The sequence below is a fragment of the Vombatus ursinus genome, unplaced genomic scaffold (genome assembly GCF_900497805.2).
Source record: "Vombatus ursinus unplaced genomic scaffold, bare-nosed wombat genome assembly UNPS02015358.1, whole genome shotgun sequence".
Classification (NCBI taxonomy): domain Eukaryota; kingdom Metazoa; phylum Chordata; class Mammalia; order Diprotodontia; family Vombatidae; genus Vombatus; species Vombatus ursinus.
The window spans coordinates 925,790-950,597 of record NW_020955136.1 but is presented as its reverse complement, the minus strand read 5'-3'; the positions used below and the strand labels follow the sequence as shown (position 1 = coordinate 950,597).

General features: G+C 39.7%; 1 protein-coding gene across 6 annotated transcripts in view; it reads left to right on the top strand.

Annotated features, from left to right (window-relative positions):
* AFF2 (AF4/FMR2 family member 2) overlaps positions 1-24,808 on the top strand; it is a 512,420-nt gene that overhangs the window by 184,312 nt on the left and 303,300 nt on the right. For all 6 annotated transcript variants that reach the window (XM_027847190.1, XM_027847189.1, XM_027847188.1 and 3 more), the window contains exon 2: positions 19,887-20,007. In XM_027847190.1, the coding sequence (XP_027702991.1) occupies positions 19,887-20,007 (121 nt within the window). The remainder of the gene's footprint in view (positions 1-19,886; positions 20,008-24,808) is intronic.

The window sequence follows — 24,808 nt, the reverse complement described above, 5'->3', positions numbered from 1 at the left end:
CACACACACACACACACACACACACACACACACACACACACACACACCCAACTCAAAAGACTCTAGTGCTTCCTATCACTTCCAGATCAAATAGTAAATCCTCTAGTGTTCAAAACTCTTCATAACCTACCCTCCATACACTTTTCTACTGTTCTTATACCTTACCCTGCTCCACATTCTCTTCTTTCTTGTGACACCAACCTCATTGCTTTTCCATGAATAAGACACTCCGTCTCTCAGCTGCCCGCGTGCTTGGAGTGCTCTCCCTCATCGTCTCTCACTGTGGGCTTCCTTGTCTCCTTACAAGTCCCAGTTAAAGTCTCCACCTTCTTCAGGAAGCCTGAATTAATTCTGGTGCCTTCCCTCTTGTAAATTATTTACTCTTTACCCTGTATATGGCTTGTTTGTATGTATTTGTTTTCTTGTTGTCTCTCTCATTATTAGATTGTGAGCTCCTTGAGGGCAGGGATTGTCTTTTGCCTTTCCTTGTAATCCCCAGAAATTACCACAGTGCCTGGTATATAGTAGGTACTTAATAAATGCTTATTGGTTGACTGCCCTTATTCCTACATGTTTTTATTCTCCTCTACTATGTCTCTATACTTTGAAAGCATTTCATTCCATGTAGCTTGGGGAGTGTGAGTGTTTGAGATCTATTAAAAAACATTGCTTTTAAGTTTTTATGAATTACTGTAATGTCTGGGTAATTGTTGGCAACAGTTATGTATGTGATAATAATCTGAGTGAAATAGAATTCATTGGTTGAATTCTTCAGGATATTTTGAGATCTGTATTTGTAACATGGGGATTTGTTGTTACTCCATGAAAGATATGGAGTTTCTGATATATAATTCTAGCTACCAGATCATATCTTGCTTGATATTCTGTAGTGGCTACATTTTGACAGCCTTCTGTGACATGTTATGCCATGTCCACCATTTTCTTGAGTGATCTCCTTAACGATATCCCTTCTATAATGACTGGTGACACTACCCCTTTCCTGAATTGCTATCATAAACCCCTCTGTTCCAGAAACACATCTGCGTAGCTCATTCATTTATTTGAGGGGTTTTTTTTGTCAGCGTCCAGTTGTCTGAGGTCATGTAGATGTCACCCATAGATAGCCTCTTGATTCTACATTTCATTCTTAATTATTATATAGCCTCCGTTTAGAGGGAAATCACCTTCATTTGCATTTGGCAAACCAAATGGCATAGACTGATTTTCAGCTGTTATCATTGCTTGATGTAGTGTAGCAATGTATCATTGCTTATTACAAAATTATTTTTATAGGTTTTTGACCTATTAGTCTCATGCTCTAAGGATATTTATCAGTCTTCCTCCTTTTTTTTTTTTTTAGCATGGAAGTGTTCGTCTTTCTATTGCTTCCCTAGACCATACTTTGTTAATATTATATGTTTTTTGTTAAGGCCCATGTCAAATCTGGTACAGCTCATTTTACAATTGTGAAAGAGGATGTTAAAACTGTTTTAAGCATGTGCTTCCCATTCAGTTTTGATTCAGAATGCCAGCAAATCCTTCACTGTATTGAGCTATATGGCCTTCTTGATAGTTTCATTCTTTATGAATCTTGACTGGAAGAGATCAAGGTGTTTATAGATAGCAACTTCATTCATTGGTTCAATGTGTCCTTGAGATTCAAGCTTGAAACCTTCAGTCAGTGAACACTGAATCTTAAATTTATTTTAAAATAAATTTTATTAATATCTTTTGTATTTTCCACTAATATTTGCCAATATGTCCCTCTCCCTCCTCCTCCCAGAGAGCAATCTTTCATAACAAGAAAGAAAAAAAAATAGTTCAGAAAAAATCTGACATTGTGTGTAGAGTATTGTTGCCATAGACTGAAACACAGGGGAAGATTTCTTTTTGCCCAGAGTCACACAGCCAGGATGGATACATCAATGTCAGAACTTAAACCCTGGCTCTAAGGCCATTTCTGCCTCTACTAGGCCACACTGCCTCTATTATAATAATAGTGAAAACAATAATTAGTTAATTCTGGGATAAGAAAAAGCACTTCAGTTTCAGGGCAAAACTGAGAATGCTCTTTCTTCCTGTTTGGTGAGGAAGGACTACTTAACATCTCCACAAAGCACTGAGTTCAACACAAGGGCAGCTGGTTGACTGTGAGGTCTATGCATGCATCTACACTAATGCTGTCTACACTCCACTCCTCATTGGGATTCTGTGGTGAAAAAAGACCACACTTGTTCTAATGCTCCTCACTGAAGGTTTTCTTGCAAAGTGGGGATGACCACTTGTCATATGTTGTATAGAGGATTCTTGTTGAGGCCTGGGCTGAACTAGCTAGGTACTGAGGTCCCATTCAAATATGAGATTCTGGAATTATCGGACAGTAATGATAACTGACAACTATGGGCACTGTATAGTTTACACTTACACTTTACATGTCTTATCTCATTAAAAGCTCACAATCACCCTGGAAAGTAGATATTCTAATTATTATCCTCATTTTACAGATGAGGAAACTCATGTTCAGAGGTTGTGTGTGAGACTTGTCTAGAGTCACATAGCTAATAAGTACTGGAAGTGGAATTTGAAACCAGGTCTTATAGACTTCAAAGCCAGCACAACAGCCTTTGGCCTGCTGCCTCTCCAGCGGCCCCCAACCCAAAGATCTACCAGATGAGCTTCGAGCTTGTACCCATAGATCATGATCTTGTAGCTGGGGACCCCTGACAGACCGAGTCATCATGACTTCTTCATTTTACAAAGAAGTATCAGGACCACCTGGACTTAAATTTTGAGCCCTCCAATATGATGAGCAGACCTGGAGGCAGCTGAAAGGGCTAGAGAGTGACGTCACTGGATGCAGGGTGGTCTTTAGAGATGGCATACATTACATCATGATGTCAACATGAGCACCTTAGATGAGTGGTTCCAAAAGATTTTGAAATGCCTGAAGCATTTTAGAAATGCATTTTCAGAGTTATAGTACAGTTCTGGCTGAAATATATATGTGTGTGTGTGTGTGTGTGTGTATATACATATATATATATATATATATATATATTTCAAATGTTATACTTGATAGAAAACTCTTGGCTGAAAGCACATGATTAATTGTGCCCAGTGGCTCTACTTCTTAAATTTGGTCACATCAGGACAGAGCTACAGAAACAACACATTAGAGAACTGAATTAAAAGCAGTTTCCACAAAAGATTACCTTTGCGGGAGGGGAAAGAAGTAGAAAAGAGATTTCCACTGAGAGTCTGATACCCTCATCAAAGCAAGAACAGTTTGTGCTGAGGCCTTCATGCTAGGTATTCAGTAAATACTGGAGACATTTCTTACTTGAAGGCTAACCTGATCCCCAAAATCAAATCTGCCTTATGCCAAAGCTCAATGTCATTGGATCAATATAACCTCATGTGCTTATTTGTGTAATGCATCATGGAAGTCCAAGACATACTAATGAATTTCACATGTATACTAATGAAGCTTACACATAGAGGTACATTTGTCAGAGGTCACTAGTTCAATACCATTAGCCTAGTTGGATATTGGATTTGAGGTCCTTTTCACCAAATCTAATAAAAGTGGGCCTTTTTTCTTTTTTAAGAATTTATATTGACGGGAATGTTCTACATGTATGTGACACATTACCTGGCTAGATGAAAACAAAACATTCAACCTTCTCCCTCATTGTGGACAATAGAGAAATGAAATAACTTAATGAATATTTATAATCTTTCTCTAATGCCTTATCATGGGCCAGAGGTGACCGGGAGCTCTTGGAAGCTGTACCAGCTGAGGGCAACCTCTGCCTGGTCCTGCTAAGCTGGAAAGGCTTCAGGTATGGATCTCATGATGGTAGGACCAGACTAACGAGGCGTGAAAAAGTTGATTGCTGGGTTGGTTGCAGAAGTACAAATTTTTGCACTATAGCCACTCTCAAAGATTGCCTTTTGTGGCCTTTGATTGAAGTCTATGTTGGGAGAGTAAATACTTAGCCTGACCATGTGACCAATGAGAGATCATTCAAATATTGAAGTAGGTACAAAGTATTATCGTTGGTGTTAGGGACAGAAAAATTAAAAGTTTGTCACTGCCTTTAAGGAGACTAATCCAGTGGGCCAAGAGCAGGGATGCGCACACACACAAAAATAAATATAATGCAGAGTAGACAGCGATGATGGAAAGGAAGCATCTGAAGTACGCTGAGAAATTTCAAGGAGGGAGAGATGTCACAAAGCAGGAGGAATTAGGGAAGAAGTCATGGGGGAGGTGACACCTGAGTGAACCTAGAAGGAAAAAAGTGGATTTCAGCAAAGATGAGGAATGTGTGCATTTCCAGGCATGCAGAACTAGAGTAGCTTGTGCAAATATGTGGAGGCAGAAGAGTACAGGAGAGGTTTGAGGAATAAGCTTCATTTGCCCTAGAACCATAGATTGAGTGGAAGGAAGGGGGAGGGGGAATGTACTGTGGAAAAAAGACTGGAAAGGTAGACTGGGGCCAGATTGTAGAGCCTCTAAATGCCAAGCTGAGGAGTTTGTCACTTACCTATGAGCTGGTAGAAAACTACTTGAAGGACTTTGAGCAGGGGAATGAAATGGCCAGACTTGTGAAATAGGGAGAAGATTTTGGCATTTGTGTGGAAAATATCTCAGAGAGGAAAGAGCCAGACTAATGAGGAGGTTTTTTGAGGAGCATAGGCAAAAGGTGCTAAGAGCCTGAATTAGGGTGGTGGCCTTGGGTGTGGGTAGAAAGGGACAGAATCAAGATGTGGGGGCGGTGGACCGCATAGTGCTTAGCCATCGATCTTGGCGATGGAGGTTGAGGAGTAGGGAAGGATCTAAGAGGATGACACAGATGGAAATGGCTCCTACAAATGCTATAACAACTGTGCGTGTTGCTGTTATAATTGTCCCATCCCCTCTCTGGGACCAAACGTAGCGTTCAATTTCAATTTGGGTTGTTGTACTTTGCATTCACATTGTCGCCATGTATATTGTTCTACTGATTTTGCTTGCCTGACTTTACTTTGGTTTGTTTAAGTTTTTCCATACTTCTTTGTGTCTTTCAGATTCACTGTGTCTTACAGCCCAGTGATATTCAGGTATCAGTTTGTTTAGCCAATCCCCAATCAATTAATATCCACTTTGTTTCCAGTTTAATTTGGGACTTCTCTTTGGCTTGCTTCATGCTGATGGCTTGCCATGGAATCTCTAGGTCAAAAGGTAGGGACATTTGAGTCTGTATCTTAGCATTATTCCGAATTGCTTTCCAGAAAAGCTGGGCAAATTCTCACAATTTGTTCTTTTAATTTGGTTCTTAAACGGTCATGACAGGACCCTTAATCATTTCGTAAGTGAATGAGACCCATCTGAATGTTTCAGTTGTAACCTACTCAAAAGTCTTTCTGACAGTGGGACTTTCTGCTCATGAGTGAATGACCTGAAGTGCTGGTTATTATAATGTTTAATTATAATACTAATGATAATTACATAATAAATTTAGTGGCAATATTAATAATTATATAATAAATTTAATTATAATATTAATAGACATTGGCTTCCTTGATTTTGTTGTTGCTTCTGTGTAGTCATGTTCACCAGCGTCTTTTCAGTGGGACCATTTCTATTATCAAATGATTTGAACTCTGAGTTTTAAATCTGTTATCTACCTGTGTGGAGTTCCTTCTGCTCCCCTTGCTGACTTCACTGAAGTGAGACTGACTAAACTGCATTATTTCAGACCCAGTTTTGATCACTGGGCTAAATGAGCAGATTGAGAGACAGTGTGCAAAGACAGAAGAGACAGCAGGGGCTCCTTTCTGAAGCATCGCATCATCTGTATATACTTAACTGTCCCTAGAATTAGCCAGGTCTTCTATTTTGAGTTGGAAGGGGCCTTGTTCTTCCCAAGTGATAATGTCTGGGTAATGGAATTTCTTCTATCACCTGCTCTTATTTACGAATCCCAAACTAAAAAAATGTTAAAGCCCCTGGAGAGAGATCTGAGAAGATACTACCCCCACCTCCACCCCCCCCATCCCCAGGGCCTTACATTAGGTTGGCCTTAAGTCCCAGAAGCAATTGGTGGGAATTCTCAGGGTTCTGGCATTTCATCTCTTTCATTTGAAAGCAAACTTGTTCTAGTGAATCCTATTTAGTAGCTGTTGCTCAGTGACCATCTTGAACTAGCTTGAGTGTTGAATATATAATCTTTTCCAGCATATGTCACTGAACTCAGGCTAAAATAATGCTCTCAAACAAGGAATAATAAGACTGTAAACTAACAGATACAGAGGAACATATAGCTAGTTGAATAATTCAGTAACTGCTTATGGCTATCAGTGACAATGATGATAACTTGGGCCCAATATGTCCTCTACAAGATGGCTCAAGTGAGTTGTCTGAATTTTAAAAGGTCTGTAATTGTGTGTTCGGTTTTATTCCTTAATATGGTATTGTGCATGTTGGAGGTAGCAATGGGGTCTGATAGAACAAACCACAGACGAGAGTCAAAAGGCCCTGGGTTGGACTGGATCATCGCTATGGCCCCTTTCACTTTTGAGTCACTGCTTGTATTTAGTGTCCTATAATACTGAATTTTGATTAGGGAAAAAATGAGAATGTCCTATTCAGCAGAAAAGGAACATGAGGTTGTCATTAGTGTTTGTGGATTTGTAGACATTTAAAAATTTATCTAAATCTCTTAATGAAAACTATTTCCATCTTCCTAAAAAGTCAGAGTAGTAAATATGTAGAGGGGGCAGTATAGGGTAGTAGAGAAAGGTCCTTCCTTCCAATCAGTAAGTTCTAGCTATGTGACTATGAGTAAATCACTTAACCTCTCATTGTCCCCAGTCAACTCTCTAAGACGGGAACTTATAGTTGAGTTACTGATCTAAATAGGTGGAGGATTTTCCATAGTAGAAGTTCCTTGTTCTGATGAAATGCTAAGTCCAGACCTACCTTCTTCCTCTCTGCCTCCCACCCTTGCTATATGTAAATAAATCTGGAGTTCATGGAGATGTGCGGTAGGGATTGTGAAGCTGATGGGGCTTTGAGTAAGGATGTGGGCACTAGAGTAATCTTTTCTGTCTTTGTTTTTCTTGTCTCCTTTCCCATATTCTAAAAATTCATGTGACTAAGGCAGGGTAGCTCTAATTTTGAAAATTTCATGTCCCCTTATCAGAAGATGCTAGCCAGAAAGTCCTTCATAATAATACCCTGTGATCTCTAGATTGCCCAGACATACAGTCAATTCAACAAGGTAATTAACGATTTAGAACATATATGATACTAGGAGACCATTTCACATTTCCAGATTACTATTTTGAAACAGTCATCAGAATGTCTTTCCCTGCATTTGCTGATGACACGTGGTCAGTTAGTTTGTCATGGCAACAGGTAACCGTTTAGTCCCTTATACGCCAGAGTTCTTTTGCCCCATTATGACATCATTTCACTTCGACCAATAGGGTTGCCTGAGTGGGGCCAGGGTGACTTTCATATGATGTCATGGTCCTGCTGAATGTTCACTTTTCTCTTCTCAGGAGAGGAGCAGAGGCAGAAATGGATAAGAAAAAGGATAGGGAAGAAGAGAAATGTAATGGTCAAAGTATTCATAAGCAAAGAATACCAGAGACTAGTAAAACTAAAACCCTAGCTTGCAAAATACAAGCATCTTGGAGAAGACAAGCAACTGATTCTGTACACTGGAGCAAATGGCTCAGGAAGGAGTCTTTTGTGTCTGTCCAATCCAGGAAACAAGGACAAAGCCACATTGAAATGACAAATGAAGTAGTCTGGAAGACATGGTAATTACATCATCATCATGGGCTATGGGTGGCAAAAGTAGTGGGCTGACTGGGAGGAGACACGACAGGAGGTCCCCCTGAGACACAGTCTGGCAGCTCAGTGTCACAGACAACAGAAAGGAGGAGCCTGTGGCCATGGGGCTGCTGCTGGCAGGGGTGAATATTCAGAGAAATGAGTACCCTAGAATCTAAGTCAAGAAACTGAGTTACCACCAACGACTCTAAGGTTTAGCTCAGCTGCCGATGGTATCTTCCTTGTTTCCCCTCTTACTTGTTTCCCACTCCCAAATTATTAGGACTTTTTTCTTCCAGAAATTACTCTGTATTTATTCGGTGTACTGTTTTATCTTTCCCCTATAGAATGTAGTTTCCTTGAAGGCAAGAGACTTTTCTTTTTGTTAATGTTTTCGTTTCTCTAGCACTTAGCATAACATAGCATCCAACACGTTTTTTCCCTTCCTTTTTTTAATGATGGGTCTGGACCTGTGATTTTACCTGTGTTGTGAAAACTCTTGTCACCAGTGCTGATCTGCAACTGGTTTGTTCTTTATCGTCTTAGACAGTAGTTGGGGACATTGAGAGGTAAAGTGACTAAGCCCACAGTCAACCAGCTAGTATGAATCAAAGGCAAGACTCAAAGCCAGTTCTTAACTCTGAGGTTTACTCTATCTACTGTGCCTCAGTGAATGGCTCTTTGGAGTTCTGGAAGTCTGTCAAGGCCAAGAAGGAACTGCCAAGCAGTGTGGATCTGGGGAGGTAAGCAGAGTTTAAAATCTGGGATGTCAGTGAGGAGGAAAAATCAGGTCACCAAGAGTGGGGCTAAAAACAAGGTTGAGATCTTTGCTGTTGGTTTTTGTTTTTGTTTTTGTTTTGTGTGGGGGGGGCAATTGGGGTTAAGTGACTTGCTCACACAACTAGCAAGTGTTATGTGTCTGAGGTCAGATCTGAACTCAGGTCCTCCTGATTCCAGGGCCGGTGCCCTAACTACTGCGCCACCTACCTGCCCCAAAGTTACAATCTTTGATCCCAGAGAGAACCTCTCTCTTCTCTGAATGTTAAGAAGGAGATTCTGATGAATTAACCAGCAAGGCTGTATTAATCTCCTATGTGTTGGGCACTATGTGAAGCCCAGGGAATACAGATAAAAGAGAGACAGTCCCTGCCCCTAGTGAGATTCCTTTCTACTAACCAGGCCTGTGTTTGACTGTGAGAAAAGAGGAGACTTTCTGGCTCTAGGCTGTAAGCATTTGCCTGGAGGGAAAAGTTGTTGAATACAAAGCTTTTTGTGAGCTAGAAAAGTAGAGGTTGGCTCTTTACCTCCTTTGTCCTTGGCTTTATTTTTTTTTCCTGCTCTCTCATTCATTCTGAGCTTCTGAGAAGTGAAAGTTTTATCCTAGGAGGTCATTCAGATGTAATGCCTGTTTCCAATTGCATTGCTTTGAATTAAGCGTGATGCAAAATATGTTCTTCAAAATACTATTTCTGTAAAGGCTTGCAGGGCTGGCAGCGTGGAAGGAAATACGTCTAACAATTGAATCTGTCACAAAGTGGGATGGAGCTGCTTCAAGAGCTTCTTCTGGCAAGTGGAGACAGTGACACACGTAGTACCTTTGTTGCTCAGTCATTCAGTTGTGTCCATTGCCCTCTCTGACCCCGTGGACAGTCTCTTGAAGTCTGTCCAAGTTCATGTTTGTTGTTTCCATGACACTATCTATCTCATGCCCTGCTTTCCCCCTTCCCTTTGGCTTTCAATCTTTCCCAACATCAGGGTCCTTTCCAGCGAGTACCATCTTGTCATTATGTGACCAAAGTATTTAAGTTTCAGCTTCAGTGTTTGACCTTCCGGTGAATAGCCGGAAGTGAAAGTGTCTCTTCTTCGGCACTCAGCTTTCCTTATAATCCAACTCTCACAGCCCATACATTGCTACTGGAAAAACCCTAACTTTGATTATACAGACCTTTGTCAGCAAAGTGATGTCTCTGCTTTTTAGAATGCTGTCCAGATTTGTCATAGCTTTCCTTCCAAGGAGGATTTTTTTTTAATTTCATGGATGCAGTCACCATTTGTAGTGATCTTTGAGCCCAAGAATATAAAATCTGACACTGTTTCCATTTCTTCTCCCTCTATTTGCCAAGAAGAGAGGGGACTAGTTGCCAAGATCTTAGTTTTCTGATGTTAAGCTCCAAGCCAGCTTTTACTTTCCTCTTTCACCCTCATCAAGGAGTTTATTAATTCCTCTCAGTTTCTGTCACCATAGTGGTATCGTCTGCATATCTGAGATTGTTGATATTTCTCCCAGCAACCTTAATTCCAGCTTTTGACTCATCCAGCCTGGCATGTCCCATGGTGTCCTCTGCATATAAGTTAAACAAAGTGACAATATAAATATATAATATTTATAATATAAGTATATTACATGATATGTTAATATACTATTATATATGTTAATATTATGTAATATAATATATAATATTTATAATAGAATATAGAATACATAAAATAAATATAAAAACAAATAAATGACAATATACAGCCTTGTCATACACCTTTTCTAATCTTAAACCAATCAGTTGTTCCACGTTTGGTTCTAACTGTTGTTTCTTAAAGGGCATACAGGTTCCTCAGAAGACAAGATGGATGATCTGGTACTCCCATCTCTTTGAGGACTTGCCATATTTTGTTGTGATTACACAGTCAAAAGCTTTAGTGTGGTCAATGAAGCAAAAGTAGATGTTTTTCTGGAACTCCCTTGCTTTTCCAAAAGTGGCAGTTTGGTCTCTAGTTTCTCTGCCTCTTCAAAAACCAGTCTGCTCCTCTGACAATTCTTGGTTCACACATTGCTGAAGTCTGGCTTGCAGAATCTGAAGCATAACCTTGCTGGTGTGTGAGCACAGTTGTTCAGAAATTTGAACATTCCTTGGCATTTCCCTTCTTTAGAATTGGGACATAAACTGACCTTTTCCAATCCAGTGGCCACTTTTGAGTGATAAATGTAGAACCTACCTAACTCAGTTGAGGGAACTATTACCATCAATGTAGATCAGCATCTCGACTGCAATTTACAGTCTGGGAGACATGCCTGGAACACTGAGAGGTCACCCAGCTCAAATGTGGCGGAGGCAAAACTTGGAGGCTAACTCTCTGTTTACATGATGTTTTTCTTAGAATCTTATGCATATACATATATCTACACATAAGATCTTAAAAATTTATATAGTTCTATAACCTAATATGGTATCCACATGACATTAATAGCTCATTCATCTAAAATTTTAAGGTCTGCAATATATTCTACATATCCAATCTCATTTGAACCTCACAGTGACCCCAGGAAGTTACCTATAGATAGGTATCATTAGCTCCATTTTACAGATGGGGAAAGAGCTTCAGAGAAGTAGAGTAAGTTGCCCAAGAACATAACTAAGTGTCAAAGGTGGAATTTGAAGCCAGGTCTGTCTGAGTCCCAGTCTAGACTCTATTAATTACACCCTCAGAGAATTCTTCTCTCACAAGTGGCCTTCAAGCAAAGGCTAGAATGATATAGGGACTGGTGCATATTGCAGGTGAGGGGTCACAAAATCGTAGATCTAGAACTGAAGGAGACTTTAGAGGCTATCTGGTCCGACCCCCTCTTAGGTAAATGTCGTAGAAAGCTAAGTGACTTTGCCCCCCCCCCCCCAGAGTAGGTGCTAATACTATCCTCATTTTATAGCTGAGAAAACCGAGGCAAACAGATAAAGTAACTTGTCCAGGGTCACGCCACTAATAAATGTCTAAGACTGGATTTGAACTCAGGTGTTCCTCATTCAAGGTCATTCACTCTGTGTCACTTAGCTTTTTTTCAAAACGTTTATCTCTCAAATACCGGTAATGATAAAATGTTGGCATTTTGTGATGTGTAAAGATACAAGAGTGTGAAACTGTCATTGGTATGTGTAGGTCCAGGGGAATTAGGGTTTTATATTGGAAAGAATAGTAAATTGAATAAGAATGCTTAACTCTCAGTTTTCCCCCTCACTTGCTCTGTGTCTTATGTATGTTTGCCATCCTCAGTTTCTTCATCTATAAAATGACCATAATAGTAATAATCACGCCTCCTCATAAAATTGTAGTGGGAATCAAATGAGGCAGATTTGAAAGCCCTTTTCTCTAAATGTAATAATGATGATAGCTGATAGGAAGGGGGAAGGGGCTTACAAAGTGCTTTACAGTCATTAACTCCCTGGCATCTTACAACCTCATGAGGTAGGTGCCATTATCTTTTAGCCATTTTTTACACTTGAGGAAACTGAGGTTTATAACAGATCACTCAACTAGTTAGTGTCTAAGGAGCGGTTTGAGCATAGGTCTTCCTAATTTCCTTATCACCACCCCTCCCCATAAAGTATGATTATAATTGGTTATATCCTGAGCTGACCTTCATTACATTGTTTTGTTTTTAGTCTATTCTTGGTTGAAGTGTAATTTTTTGCTATGTATAATTAACTTTGTTGATGCCATATAATATTAAATTTTAAATTGGCATACTGGAGTGATGATACCACTGTCCTCTGCCCTGATTAGGTCACATCTGTAGTGTTGTGTTCAGTGGTAGGAGCCACATTTTAGGAAGGACATTGATAAAGAAATATGTGTTCACAGATGAGTGAGGAGGTAGGATGATGAGCAGATTGGAGACCAGGCCATATGAAAATGACTTCAAGGAACTTCAACAGAAAGTTCAGTTTGTTTAAATTGGAGAAGAAAAGATTTGGGAAATGTGATAGCTATAATCAGGTATATGAAGGGCTGTCTTGTAGAAGGGGGAATAACTAAGAGTAGAGGTTCTAAATTGCAGAGTCCTACATTTAGGCTTGATGTCATCAATTTGAGCTGTCTAAGAGTGGAGTGGGGTGCTCCTGGAGGCACTGGGCTCCCTCTTGGTGAAGGCAGCTAGACAGGGCATTGTCATTCAGGCATAGCCTGGCCAAGGCAGCCTCTGAGAAGTGCATTTCCAGGTCAGAGATTCTGTTTCTCTGTGCTCTAGTAATTAATTAAAGGGCTCATTTTTGTTCTTGGGTGAATTTCTCACTGTAGCTTAGCTCTCTTTGATTTGTAAATTATGTTTTATCATTCTGAAGTTTTATTTCATCTTGTCATTTAAATATGAGAAAAGGTTCCCCTCAGAAGAAATCATGGCAGTTTTGTGAGTTAGTCTGAGAGTTGTTTTTCCCTAAGCCCATGCTGCTGAACAACAACAAATACCAAATCATCACAGATCATTTTCTGAGGTTCTCCAAATTGTCGCTGTTTCTGTTGCTTCTTCATCTCAGTCACATGTATTGACTCTGGTTCACGTGCAGAGTTATAAAGAGAAACATAAGATGTGATCCCTGTCCCTAAAGGGTCAGAAAAGAGTTTAACAGGAGAAACAAGTGAAATCAAACTGTTTTATAATAAACATTCATGACAGAAACTATGAATGTGCAGATGAGCCAAGGTGGAAAGCTGGCAAGGGTACAAGTGCCTGATTTCGTCTACCGTTTTGGTTTTGGAAAATATCATAAATTGAGGTATCATGGGTGGCCAATAGCCTCAGACACTTGACTCCCTGAGTTCAGGTGCTGTCTCTCATACATTTTACGCACTTCTGGGCAAAGTTAGTGTCTTGTGAAACTTGAGTACACATTGAATAGGTTGGTGATCTGCATTGGTGGAAAGAGGTTCCTTTCACCCTGCACCCAAGAAATCTCACATATGCATCCAAAAAAGTGTGGGGGTGGGGAGAAGTCAGTAGAGCCATGAAATTAAGCCATAGCTCTTTTTTTTCTTTTTTGTCTTTTAAAAAAACAGTTTGATGCCTTTTGTTTTTACATCCCTGGGCATTTCTGGAATATCCAACATATTTATGGATGTGTCTCTTTAATTTTTTTTAAAAAAATGAATGAGGTGGATCATAGATCATAGCTATATAATACCTGAGAGAGGCCTTAGAGATCAACTACCTCTCAGTTGGAGAAAGTAAGGCCCAGAAAGATTAGTCAGCCAGGAAGTAGTGGGCCTGGGATTTTCACATATATTGTCCTCTGGCTCCAAATGCAGAGCTAGGCCTCATCATACTGCACTCCCCAGCCCCCACATGTTAGAGCCTTATGCCCTTTGTCCATTGCCTTAAAATTCAGAGTCCCCCCTTTTGACCACATGGTCACACTGCCTCTGGAGTTATTTTGGCTTGCTAAAGAACTAGATGATTCCCTATTTTACAGCCTGAGGCCAATTAGAGACTAGAAATAGGGGGAAACTCAAATGGTGACTTTAAGTTAGACGAAAAAATATGACTTGGAGCTCTGGAGCATGTAGTAAAGATAAATATTTGCCAGTTGTGTGGAAGGCATCAATTCATTCACAGCTCTGGCAAAGTCATAAACTCTACTAGTGCAGATTGAGTAGTTTGTAAACTTCAACTGAACCACACAGAGTGAGTGACTGTTTTCTCTTTGTCTCCTGGGAGAATTAAATATGTATTTTTATGTTTTCACAGAGATGATAGCTAAAATAGAGGTGTTTTAGTGGCATTGGCATTAAAAAAGCCCTGAATTATTTACCTTGTTGTATATTGTTAATATCATAATTACTTTATTAGTTAAAAGGGTTTTAAGCAAGCATGCCATTTTAAATTATCCGTGGTTTTTTAATGTTTCTGTAAGTAGCTCTGTAACATAACCGGCATTAAGTGGAGCAAAAAAAAATGATCGTTAAAATTCATAAAGTATACAGTGCAGACACTTTTCCCCCAGATACAATATGGTATAAGAGTCCCTCGAGGTTCTGCTCATTTTGCATAAGGAAAGTAATGGTCTTTGCATTAAAATATAGATTAGGTTCCCAATGCTTTTCCCTATTGGCATTTTTCTAATAAAATGCAATCTTTTGTCTAGTTGATCCCTATAGTGCATTTGAGAGACACATTCTTGCTTGAGCAAGATGGATTCATAAAGAGGAGAATACTATCGTGCTGGGATGGCAGAGATGGCAGGGAGAACCTTAGACATCATTTAGTCCCACCCTGTAAATCTTACAGGGCAGGAAATCAAGACTGTGGGAAGCAGCCTGGTGTTAGTGGGAACCAACCAATAAATCAACAAGCACTTATATGTACCTGTTGTGTGTGGAGAATGCAAAGAGAAAACTGAAGCAGTATCTTCCCTCGAGAAGCTTAAATTCTACTGGAGAGATACCACGTACGTGTATAAATATATGCCAAATATATTCACAGTAGATAAAAGGTAATTTGTGGGAGAGGGTGTTTGCAGGTGGGTAGGATTGGGAAAGGTTTCTTCTAGGACAGGGCTTCTTAAACTTTTCCCACTTGTGACCCCTTCAGTGCCTCTTGAACTGTGGGGTCGCCCTCTAGAAGGTGAATGCTTGAATTGAGTTTGGAAGGAAACTAGGGATTCCAGAAGGCACAGGTGAGAAGGAAAGAGACAGATAGGAGAGGTGCGTCCTTGTCCTGACTTTGCTTGGGCTTGCTTTCCTCATGTGAAGGCATGGACTCCTTTAAAGGAGCTGGACTTGATCCCGGATATTTCTTTGGGCTCTGACAGTCAGGGTTTTTAAATGTCCAACTTACTGACCAACCAGTAATTTTAGGTGAGCTAACACAGTGAAGTGATGAAGAGAAAAGAATTCAACTTAATATAATGGCTCAATAAAAGTTCCTTTGGTTTTACTGTCATGCTAATACTCGTGTGACTTCTGATAATGAAAATGAGGGTTATTTATGTATAAGTTAAGGTGGAGGATCATAATAAAAGGGCAGAGTCACTAATATCTGGATAAAGTATGAAAGAGAGAACACCAGAGATGGGCAACATCATTGATAATAAGTCAACTTGGTTCTGGACTAGTGCTCAGTATTGAGTTCTACTTCTGGCTCTAATGGACTAACCTTAGGGCAATTTCGGTCCCCACTCTCAGCTTTCCTTTCCCCATTTTTATAGTGAGAGGACTTAACTAGTTTATGGCTAAGACCCCTACCTGCTCTCTCAGATGCTAGATCTCAGATGATGAAATTCAAGCCTTTTATCAAAACAACAAATGAGCAAAAATAAACACCTCTGAGATCTATGTATTCCTGCTGCCTTTCTTTCCCATGTGATAAGAAAATGTGTCATCACAAAAAGCAATACCACTGAAAAATGATGATCATAAAGGCAAAACCAAGGACCTCTAGTTAAATGAAAGTTGACTTGGCTTTCATAATTGTGGTCCCTCACTGCCATGAAAGATCTCAGTAGATCAGATCCAAAAGAAAAGTTATCAAATGTATCACAAGATGTTGCAATGATTGTTGAATCCTTTTCTCCAGCCAGGAAAACCCCAATGAGCTTGTTTGCTCAACCTCTCAAGTTTTTCCTACTGTTCAGTCCCAGATCCTGTTCTCGTCAGCCTGATAATCTGATTATTAACTCTCGTTTCTGATCTGAACATTTCTTTGTGGTTCTAAGGCCTTTCTTTTTCCTTTTGAAACCAAGCATGCAGTGTCAGATCATCACGGGACATACACATGCTTTCCTGTGGTTTCGGCAGCACATACAGGTTCAAACCCAGCCTGCTGCCAGATTGTAGGAACTTTAATTGAGTAGATAAAGAGGTCCTCCTAATTATAAACTGCAGTAGGTATAACAAGAGGCTAAATACATAGCTGTGGTCTTAATTAGCTGGTGTTTCAAATTCGGAATTGTGGCTTCAGTCAGAAATCAGTGACTTTCTCCCCTGGAAAAGCCTCATCACCGTGCAGTTCAGGCCTCATTATAGCTCGCCATGTGAAGCTTTCATTATAGCCTCATGCTGGGCAAAAAGAGGGAAAAAAAGTTGTACATGTTTGGTTATCTTCCAAGTGCAGCAGAACTCTATGGAGATTCAATTCATTCTCACCAGAGATATGAGAATTAACTGTTCTTTGTTATATGGAGAAGAGGGAAAAATGTCACAGTCAATTTTGCTTGCACCAGATAACATCGGTGTGCATGGGCTCTAGTCTGCTCTTCTGATTGTCATCTGGAATTTGGTAGTTAATTAGCAGATGCAAAATGTGGCCCACAGACTCTGAACCTATCAAATGTGGGCGGATAGCACAGCCGTGGTCTTCCTTGCTTCCCTCAGCAAGGGTCATGCATGCTAGACCAGGTACAGAGTCTTCTTTTGCACTTTCTTTTTTTCCTTCAGGGTTTTAATTATCTGTCTGGGAGGGAAAGGAAGGTGATTGTACACCGAAAGACCAAAATGCTTCACTCCTTCTCGTGAGAGAATTAAATGTGATCTATCAGCATGTCACCAGTGCCTGTCAGGTACACAAAATGAACAGACAGCTTGGAAAGTGACATCTTGTGTTCATTACTCAGGAGCGATGCCACTTTTTGTTGTTACGGGAGAGCAGAATTTTCTGCCCTAACGGTATTCTAATCTTGAGGTACTGATCCTCTGAAACAGCACTTCCTCTGAAGGACTGAATCAGGAGTAGGATACTGGGCTTAGTGTAAGGAAACACACGGATTCAGTCTTGCCTTGACATTTCTTGGTCATGTGATCTTGGGCACTCAGTTTCCTCATCTGTAAAATGGGAGGTGACTTTCTAAGCTCCCATCAAGCTCTAAATATATGATCCCATAAATCCTGTGACCCTAGATCCACTTGTGAGCCTGAGTTTCTTTGTCTGTAATCAGGTGGTTGTATTTCTCAAATGTCCAAGTGCTCTATAAATGTCAGCTATTTCTATTGTTGGCAATTGCTTTTTAACCCGCTCTCCTCTAACCCTCAGCTCTGTGGTTATGAATAACACCGAATGACGATATTGAAGGCCATTCATGAGTATTGCACACTTGGACAAATTGATGATGTTACTCTACCTTAGTGTTTCCCCATCTGTCCCTTCCATGGGTGGGCATATATGGTAAAATGCTCAGAAACTGGACCCCTGGCACTTGGTGTTCCTTTTCAGAGGTTTCAAAACTGTACTTGATGATGATGATCAAGCCCCCGTGGGATGGAGTCCAGTATCTAGACTTGAGATGAACTCTGATTGACAGTCTTACTTAGGGCTGCCTCTCACCTGGGTAGGGTAGAAGGCTTCACTACCATTTATGGCATAGTTATAAGTAGCTCCACCTGTCTCTGGCATCATTCATACCATGAAATCTTTCTACTCATGTTTGCTTGAAATCACATTAAGTCTTGCTATTTACCCTCCCCCACCAAGGACAAAATAAAGGATTATTTATTCAGAAGATGAAGCTTTTCAAATCATTTTTATATGACCATATAAAAGGAAAATAGATAAAAATACAGGGAAATGGACAAGGAGAGACAACGGAAGCTTCACAGGGTCAGGGAGTAACTGATAATTATTATATTAATGACAATAATAATAGTTTGCAAAGCACTTCATGTATTTTATCTCTTTTGATCCTTCCAATACATCTTGTGAAAAAGATGCTAGTACTGTTCCCATTTTACAGATGAGGAAACAGAGTCAAAGAGATGAAGTGACTTGACCAAGGGTCACACAGCTAGTAAGTATCATTATGTAGACTCGCTCTAAGAGGACATACGACTGTATGGAACCAGAGACTCATCAAAAGACTTGGGCTTAAGAAATTCTTTTGATTACCATGACAAATTAAGAAAAAAATGAGCTGAAAAGAGACTCTGCAGTTCAAATATCATTATTACAGAATACCATTGAGATGAAAATATCTCTAGTAAAAATAATCCCTCAGGGACATCCCCACATCACTGAACATTCCTTTTAACAGAACCTTCACAAGTGTAAGCAAAACCCCCTAACATAGTAACCACTTCTTATAGAATATGACATATTGCAGACATCAATTCAATTCCATTAAATTCCCCAGGGATTGCTTACATCCATACCAGGTGCCAGGCACCGGACCAGGTACTGGGGAGACATTCAATAACGATACTGTTCTTCCCTCCAAGAAAAACAACAACAACAACAACAACAGCACGTGTGTAGATAAGCAAATGCAAAATAAAGAACAAACAGTTTCAGGGGGAATAGCAAGGCCCTGGGTTAGTTAGTCCTCCTTACCTGGGGGCTCCTTATCTCTCTCCTGAAATGAGGAAGGTATGTTTCTTTATCCATTCTCAATGACCATTGCTTCCATTATTTGAGTTTTCGTTGTTTGTTGTTTGTGCTAAGGTTAAAGCTCAAAGCCAACCCCCTCCCCAAAAGAACACCTTTACTTGATAACTAGCTTAAGGATTTCAAATACTATGACCTAGTTGAAATGGACTTTCTCATTGAAAGAAAAATAATTAAAATATAGTAGCAGTTATATTTTTTAACCAGGCAAAGCTTTCTCTACCTGCATAACCAGAACACTTAAATTTATCTTCAAAGGCTCCTAGCTTTTTTATTCTTCTTCCAGTAGGAAATCACTGAATGCCAGGAGGGTCCAAGAAACATTCAGGCTTTAGAAAGCTATTGTCCCTTAAAAACATTTGAGTCTTTTAAATAATAGAAATATTCTCTTCCATGTTAATAGTTGTTACTTCTAAGCCAACCTCATGGCTTTGTCCAGAAAGTCCCCAAAAGGCTTTTGGACTGGTCTGACTTTAAGGAGGGGAAAAAGGAAGGTGCTGATAATAAAGTGGTTTATTTTTGTGTAATCCTCCCCCATTTCATCTTCCCCCTTCCCCCAAAAAAGCTTCACTTCTCTTACAGTTTGAGCCTATAAGAGGAGAATAAGGCTGTGATGGAGCAGAAAATCAGATAGCATCTCCCTTTTCAGGAGGAATACCAGTGTAACGTAGCAGGGCAAAGGAGAGACCACAGCTATATTGAAATAGGCCAATTTCTTGTATGCAAGATTATTTTTATTTTTATTCTGAAGAGTGCCTAGGATCCTAAATCCAGTGGGGAAAAAAATAAAAGGATTATATTCTCTTTCTACATATCAATTTGTGGGAGTCTGGCTTCACATTTTTTTGTGCTCATTGATAACTAGGGAAACTTAAATGACTTCCACTAGTAATGAGTCTTTTGTTTGTCATTTTCTTTTCTTTCCAGTCACTATGAACAGGACCGGAATGCACTTAAAAGAAAAGAGTGGGAACGGAGAAATCAAGAAGTCCAGCCAGATGAAGATCTCTTTGCCTCAGGTTTCAGTCTTTTTGGGGAACCCTACAAGGTAGCTGAATATGCATGTAATTTACTTTTCTTACACAAATGGATTACTTGTTACATGTTTTTATGGCTAATCAACATTTAATCTATTTTTAAAGCAACTAAATCATTGCCAGGAGAAATCTATTTCACAAATGAAATAAATATTGAAATTGTATTTTGGGCGTGTGAGTTTCTGAAGTCTTCTTCAGGAGAAATTTTCTTATTCTTTGGGGAGAATACCATGGTTTTGAAAGCGACTTATGAGACTTCTTGTCTCAGAGGTACTGTTTGCTGCCTGAGTTCTCCATCACCAAGGGATTGTCCCTCCTTCACAATTTCTGCTGCTTTGATTTTTAGGGAGGCAGCCTGTGAAGACTGTAGAAAAATGCAAATAGCTAGTTTTGTTTCTCTTCCCAATCAGTGAAGTTCATGGAAAGACAACCCTTTTCACTTTCCAGCTCATGTTGTTAGCAGCTGTTGGGAGGATGGAGTGCTCTTTGAAAATCACTGGTGAAGGAGAAGAGAGAAGGCCTATCATTTCTTGTGGTGGTTAATAATTACTTTGGTTAGGAGATGGCCTTAAGCAGATGGACTGCTGTAGATAGGTGGATTTCATGATTGGTTTTATTCTGGCAAATAGGTGTTTCTAATAATTGTTCCATTGATTTTATTACAATTAACAGAATTGGCTTTGGCTCCTTATCCTGATCTGTTTTAGGTTTTTCCAACTCTTTTTTTGGTGGGAGTGGGGATGTGTATGTGGGTGTGTGTATGAGTCTTTGTCTAAATGACATTTTCTGAAATGAAGAAAGAAAATATGTTCATGGAAAATCGTTCAATGTTTTGATGAAAAAGAATTTTGCTACTGTGGGGCAGTGAAAAGAGTCATGGATTTGGAGCCCGAAATGTGCCTCTTAGGCTGCTGTGTGATTAGCAGGTTCCTTCCCCTCTCTGAGCTCCAGTTTTTTTCCTTTAGACTGGGTGGTATGTGAGGTTCCTGACTTCCTGGGCTCAATCCTCTGATCTCCTCAACCCTTGGGATTAGGAGCCATGGTGACTTTGGGGCAAAATAAATTTGGAATGAAGGCAAAGGTTCAGACCGTACTCTTGGCTCAGATAGCAAGTTGTTTATTTGGTGAAGACTTGTTAAGTCTTACCGGCTATGTCGAAAGTTGTAAGCGATACTTGATTCCTACTTAAAATTCTCTATAAAGCTGAATGAAGAAGGCACTTAAGTTCAGCTTAGATGGTTTTAATATGTTATGTTAATGGTGGAATCCTTTCACAATTTTTTCCCCTCCTCGACCTGCAGAGGACATATGTGTGCTGTTGTGTATATTTGTGTATGTATATATATGTGTGTGTGTGTGTGTATATAGATGTTATCACAACATATATTTGGAGAAAACACAACAGCTTTGTTCATTGAGCAACTGGTTGTTATGTGCCGTCTTTAAATGAGTTTGTTGAAAAAAGCAATAAGATGTAATAAAAAAAAGAAATACTTTCAAAATTAAGTCTTCTTTACCAGAATTTGGGAGTAGTTATGGGGATGAAGGAGAAAGCTTTGGGTCCTCTGAATTCCTAAGAAAATGTTAGTTCATAGAAAATATATGGGTATGTGCGTTTAAGTTTAATGTCTTTTATCAATATTGTCAATGTTTTTTAAAGCCACGATACTAAAATGATAAACCAGGCAGGCATGTCCTCGGGTGCATGTATGAGGCAACGGGGTAGAGCTGTGAGAGCACTAGACTTGGAGTCATAGACAAGTCACTGCCGTTCTGAGCCTGGTTTCCTTGGATGTCAGATGATTGAGTTGGATGAGGTCATCTCGACGGTCCTTTACTCAATCTCTTAGCCTGTGATACTTTGATTTCTAACATGGTATGGACAACTTTATAACTAGTAGTGATGACAGTGACGTAATCCTAGGTAGGAAAAGACCCTTGTTCCTAGGTCAGGATTTGCAAAGAAAGGTGATGTCCTGAAATGCAGTCACTTGTGCCTTGTTCAAATGAGTAATGGTCCCCATTAGAAGCAGGTAACAAGTGGTTGCGATGTGTAGGGGAAGGTCAGCACCATAATATTTTACTCTTAGGATTGTCTTTTTTACAGACAATGAGTTATTTATCAAATAAGGTGGAACCTCAGAACTTTTCGGAAAACCTCTGGCTATCTCCAGAGCTAAAAAATCCCACCAGCCTGTGTGGCTTAAGTATTTGATCAGTAGTGCCTAAAGTTCATAAACTTAATGTTTTCAGTGTAAGCCCAAGACCACAGAATTATTTTCACTCTGCACTCCTACCCTTTTAGAATATTTCACTTGTGATCTTTCCCAATACAGGCTAACTTTCCCTGAAGGGAAGTTCTACTTTTCTCCTCTACAGTAAACAGGAGATGGGGGAGCTCCTCCCAGCTTTGTTTTGTTGGGGCTGGTGTGGGTGTGCATGGACTTAGTATGTCTTCAGTATTTATCTTAAAGCTCAGAATCTCGAGAGTCAGGAAGGGGACAGCCCATTTGTGATCAGGAATCCTTGTGACATCAGACCTAGCAAATGGGTATCTAAGGTTTTCTTGAAGAGCTCCAGTGAGATGTCAGGTAGAGCTCACCACTGCTCAAAGCCCCCCTTCACTTTGGACAACCCTAATTTTTAGTATGTTTGTCACTGCATAAAGCCTAAACTTACCTATTTGTAACTTCTGCCTGTTTTTGCCCTCCAAGACAAAACAGAATAATTCTCTTCCCTCTTGTACATGTCAGCCTTTCCGATACTTGTATTCCCTAAGTCATTTCTTTTGCAGACTAAACACCCGCACTTCTTCAAGCAATCCTCACATGGTCTGGCCTTGAGGCCCTTCCCCATCCTGGTTGTTACACTCTTCTTGATAGCCATGAATATTATGATGTTGGTTATAGCTGAATTGTAGGAAGGTCATACTGGCAATGGGAAAGTGGAACGGAAGGGAAGGAGGAAGAATATTTGTAGACTGGAGTGTGTGGGACATAGGCCTTTCAGCAAGTTAAGAGCCACCATTTTTCTCTATTTATTTCATTGTACTGAGATGCTCCTTGCTTAACAGAGGTTTGAGGAATTCAGTACTATGGGTTGGTAGGCTTATCCTCTACACATTTAATTCTCTGAATTACTGCCTAAGTCTCTCATTGTAGTGAAGAATTGTGATCTTGTGAACCTATCTATGAGGTATTTATGGTACCATTAGTTGAGAGGCAGTGGGACATAAGGGGAAAGGGAATAAGCATTTCTATAGCACCAAGTTTTGTGTCAGGCACTGTGCCAAGCACTGTTTTTTTACAAGTATGATTGCACTTGATAGTAGATCAAGGGGCAGCATAATGGATCAAGAGACAGCCTCAGAACCAGGAAGCTCTGGATTCCAGTCCTGCCTCTGACTCATACGGCAAGATACTTAACTGCCCAGTGCTCCAGACATGTATCTGAGACCATCTCTTGTAGAGGATGTGTAAGCCTGTATTGGTTGAGAGAATTTCTCACCAGGGAGTTACCTGTACCAGTGAAATCACAGGTCCAGTTCATATCTCTATTGTACCTTAATGAAGTCAAGGATCCTTTGTATCTCACTTTCTTTATGGCCTACTCTCTTACTAACTTTCAGAAACAATTGGTCATCTTTTACAAGCCCACATTTTTCTCCTCCTTGAACTCCATACTTCCTATGAATTCTCTAAAAAACTGATCATAAGATAGACTAGTACTATATTTAACATTTTACTGCAGTATCAGATAAGATATTTTAACAAACTCTCAACTCAACCAAACAGCAAGAATGTCTGTGCCCCATACTCAGGCTCTGAGGATGCAAAGAAAAAAAGTGAAATAGTTCTTGCCCTCAGGGAGCTTAAAATCTAACCAAGGGAGACAGCAGGTACATCAATATGTAGCTAAAATCCTTTGATGAGACTCAGATAGACTATTATCAATGGATGAAGTTGATTATTTTCCTACAGTCCCTGAAGTCACTTGGTCTACTTTTCTGTCTTCAAATAGGACCATATCCTAAAGGTCCAGGCAGGTAGAAATCTGTTCTCTTTAAATATCTTCTCTAGAAGGAGATTGTACAACCTTCCTCATCTCTCTTGTGCTTTTCTGTCCTGACAAATTTGATCTAACATGAAACATTTCTAGCTACTAAGACTTAAAACTTTGTTCCAACATGGTTCCAAAAAGTACTGATGATTCTAGAAGGTTTTAGATAGATAGATATGTATATGTATATATGCTGTATATATAATATATGTTATATGTTGTATATAATATATGTTATATATGTTCTATAATACACATGTGTATAGTATATGTGTGTGTGTATATGTATGTATGCGTGTATATACACATGTGTGTGTGTGTGTGTGTGTGTGACTGGTGGATTCACACAAGGCATACCTCCAGATTGCAGGGACAAAGTCACAGAATGTTATTCTCCGAAATTCACACTAAGCCAACATGACAGAAGATGGATGTCTGTAGCTTGCAGAAATAACCTGTTCTAAAAGATGTATGCCAGGTGAGACTATGGTACTTCCCTACAGTACTACGGTTTGGGTAAAGCACTAGGACGCCAACCCTGTTAAATATATATATGTGTGTGTGTGTGTGTGTGTGTGTATACACACATACACGCACATATGTAATATACATATATACATACACATATACGTGGAATAAAACTTTATATAATGTATATAACTTTTATTCTGTATTTTTTTAAAATGGGTATCTCCATATCCAAAGTTGAACAGAAAAAAAATGGTTGTATATAACACCAACAATATTTATTAC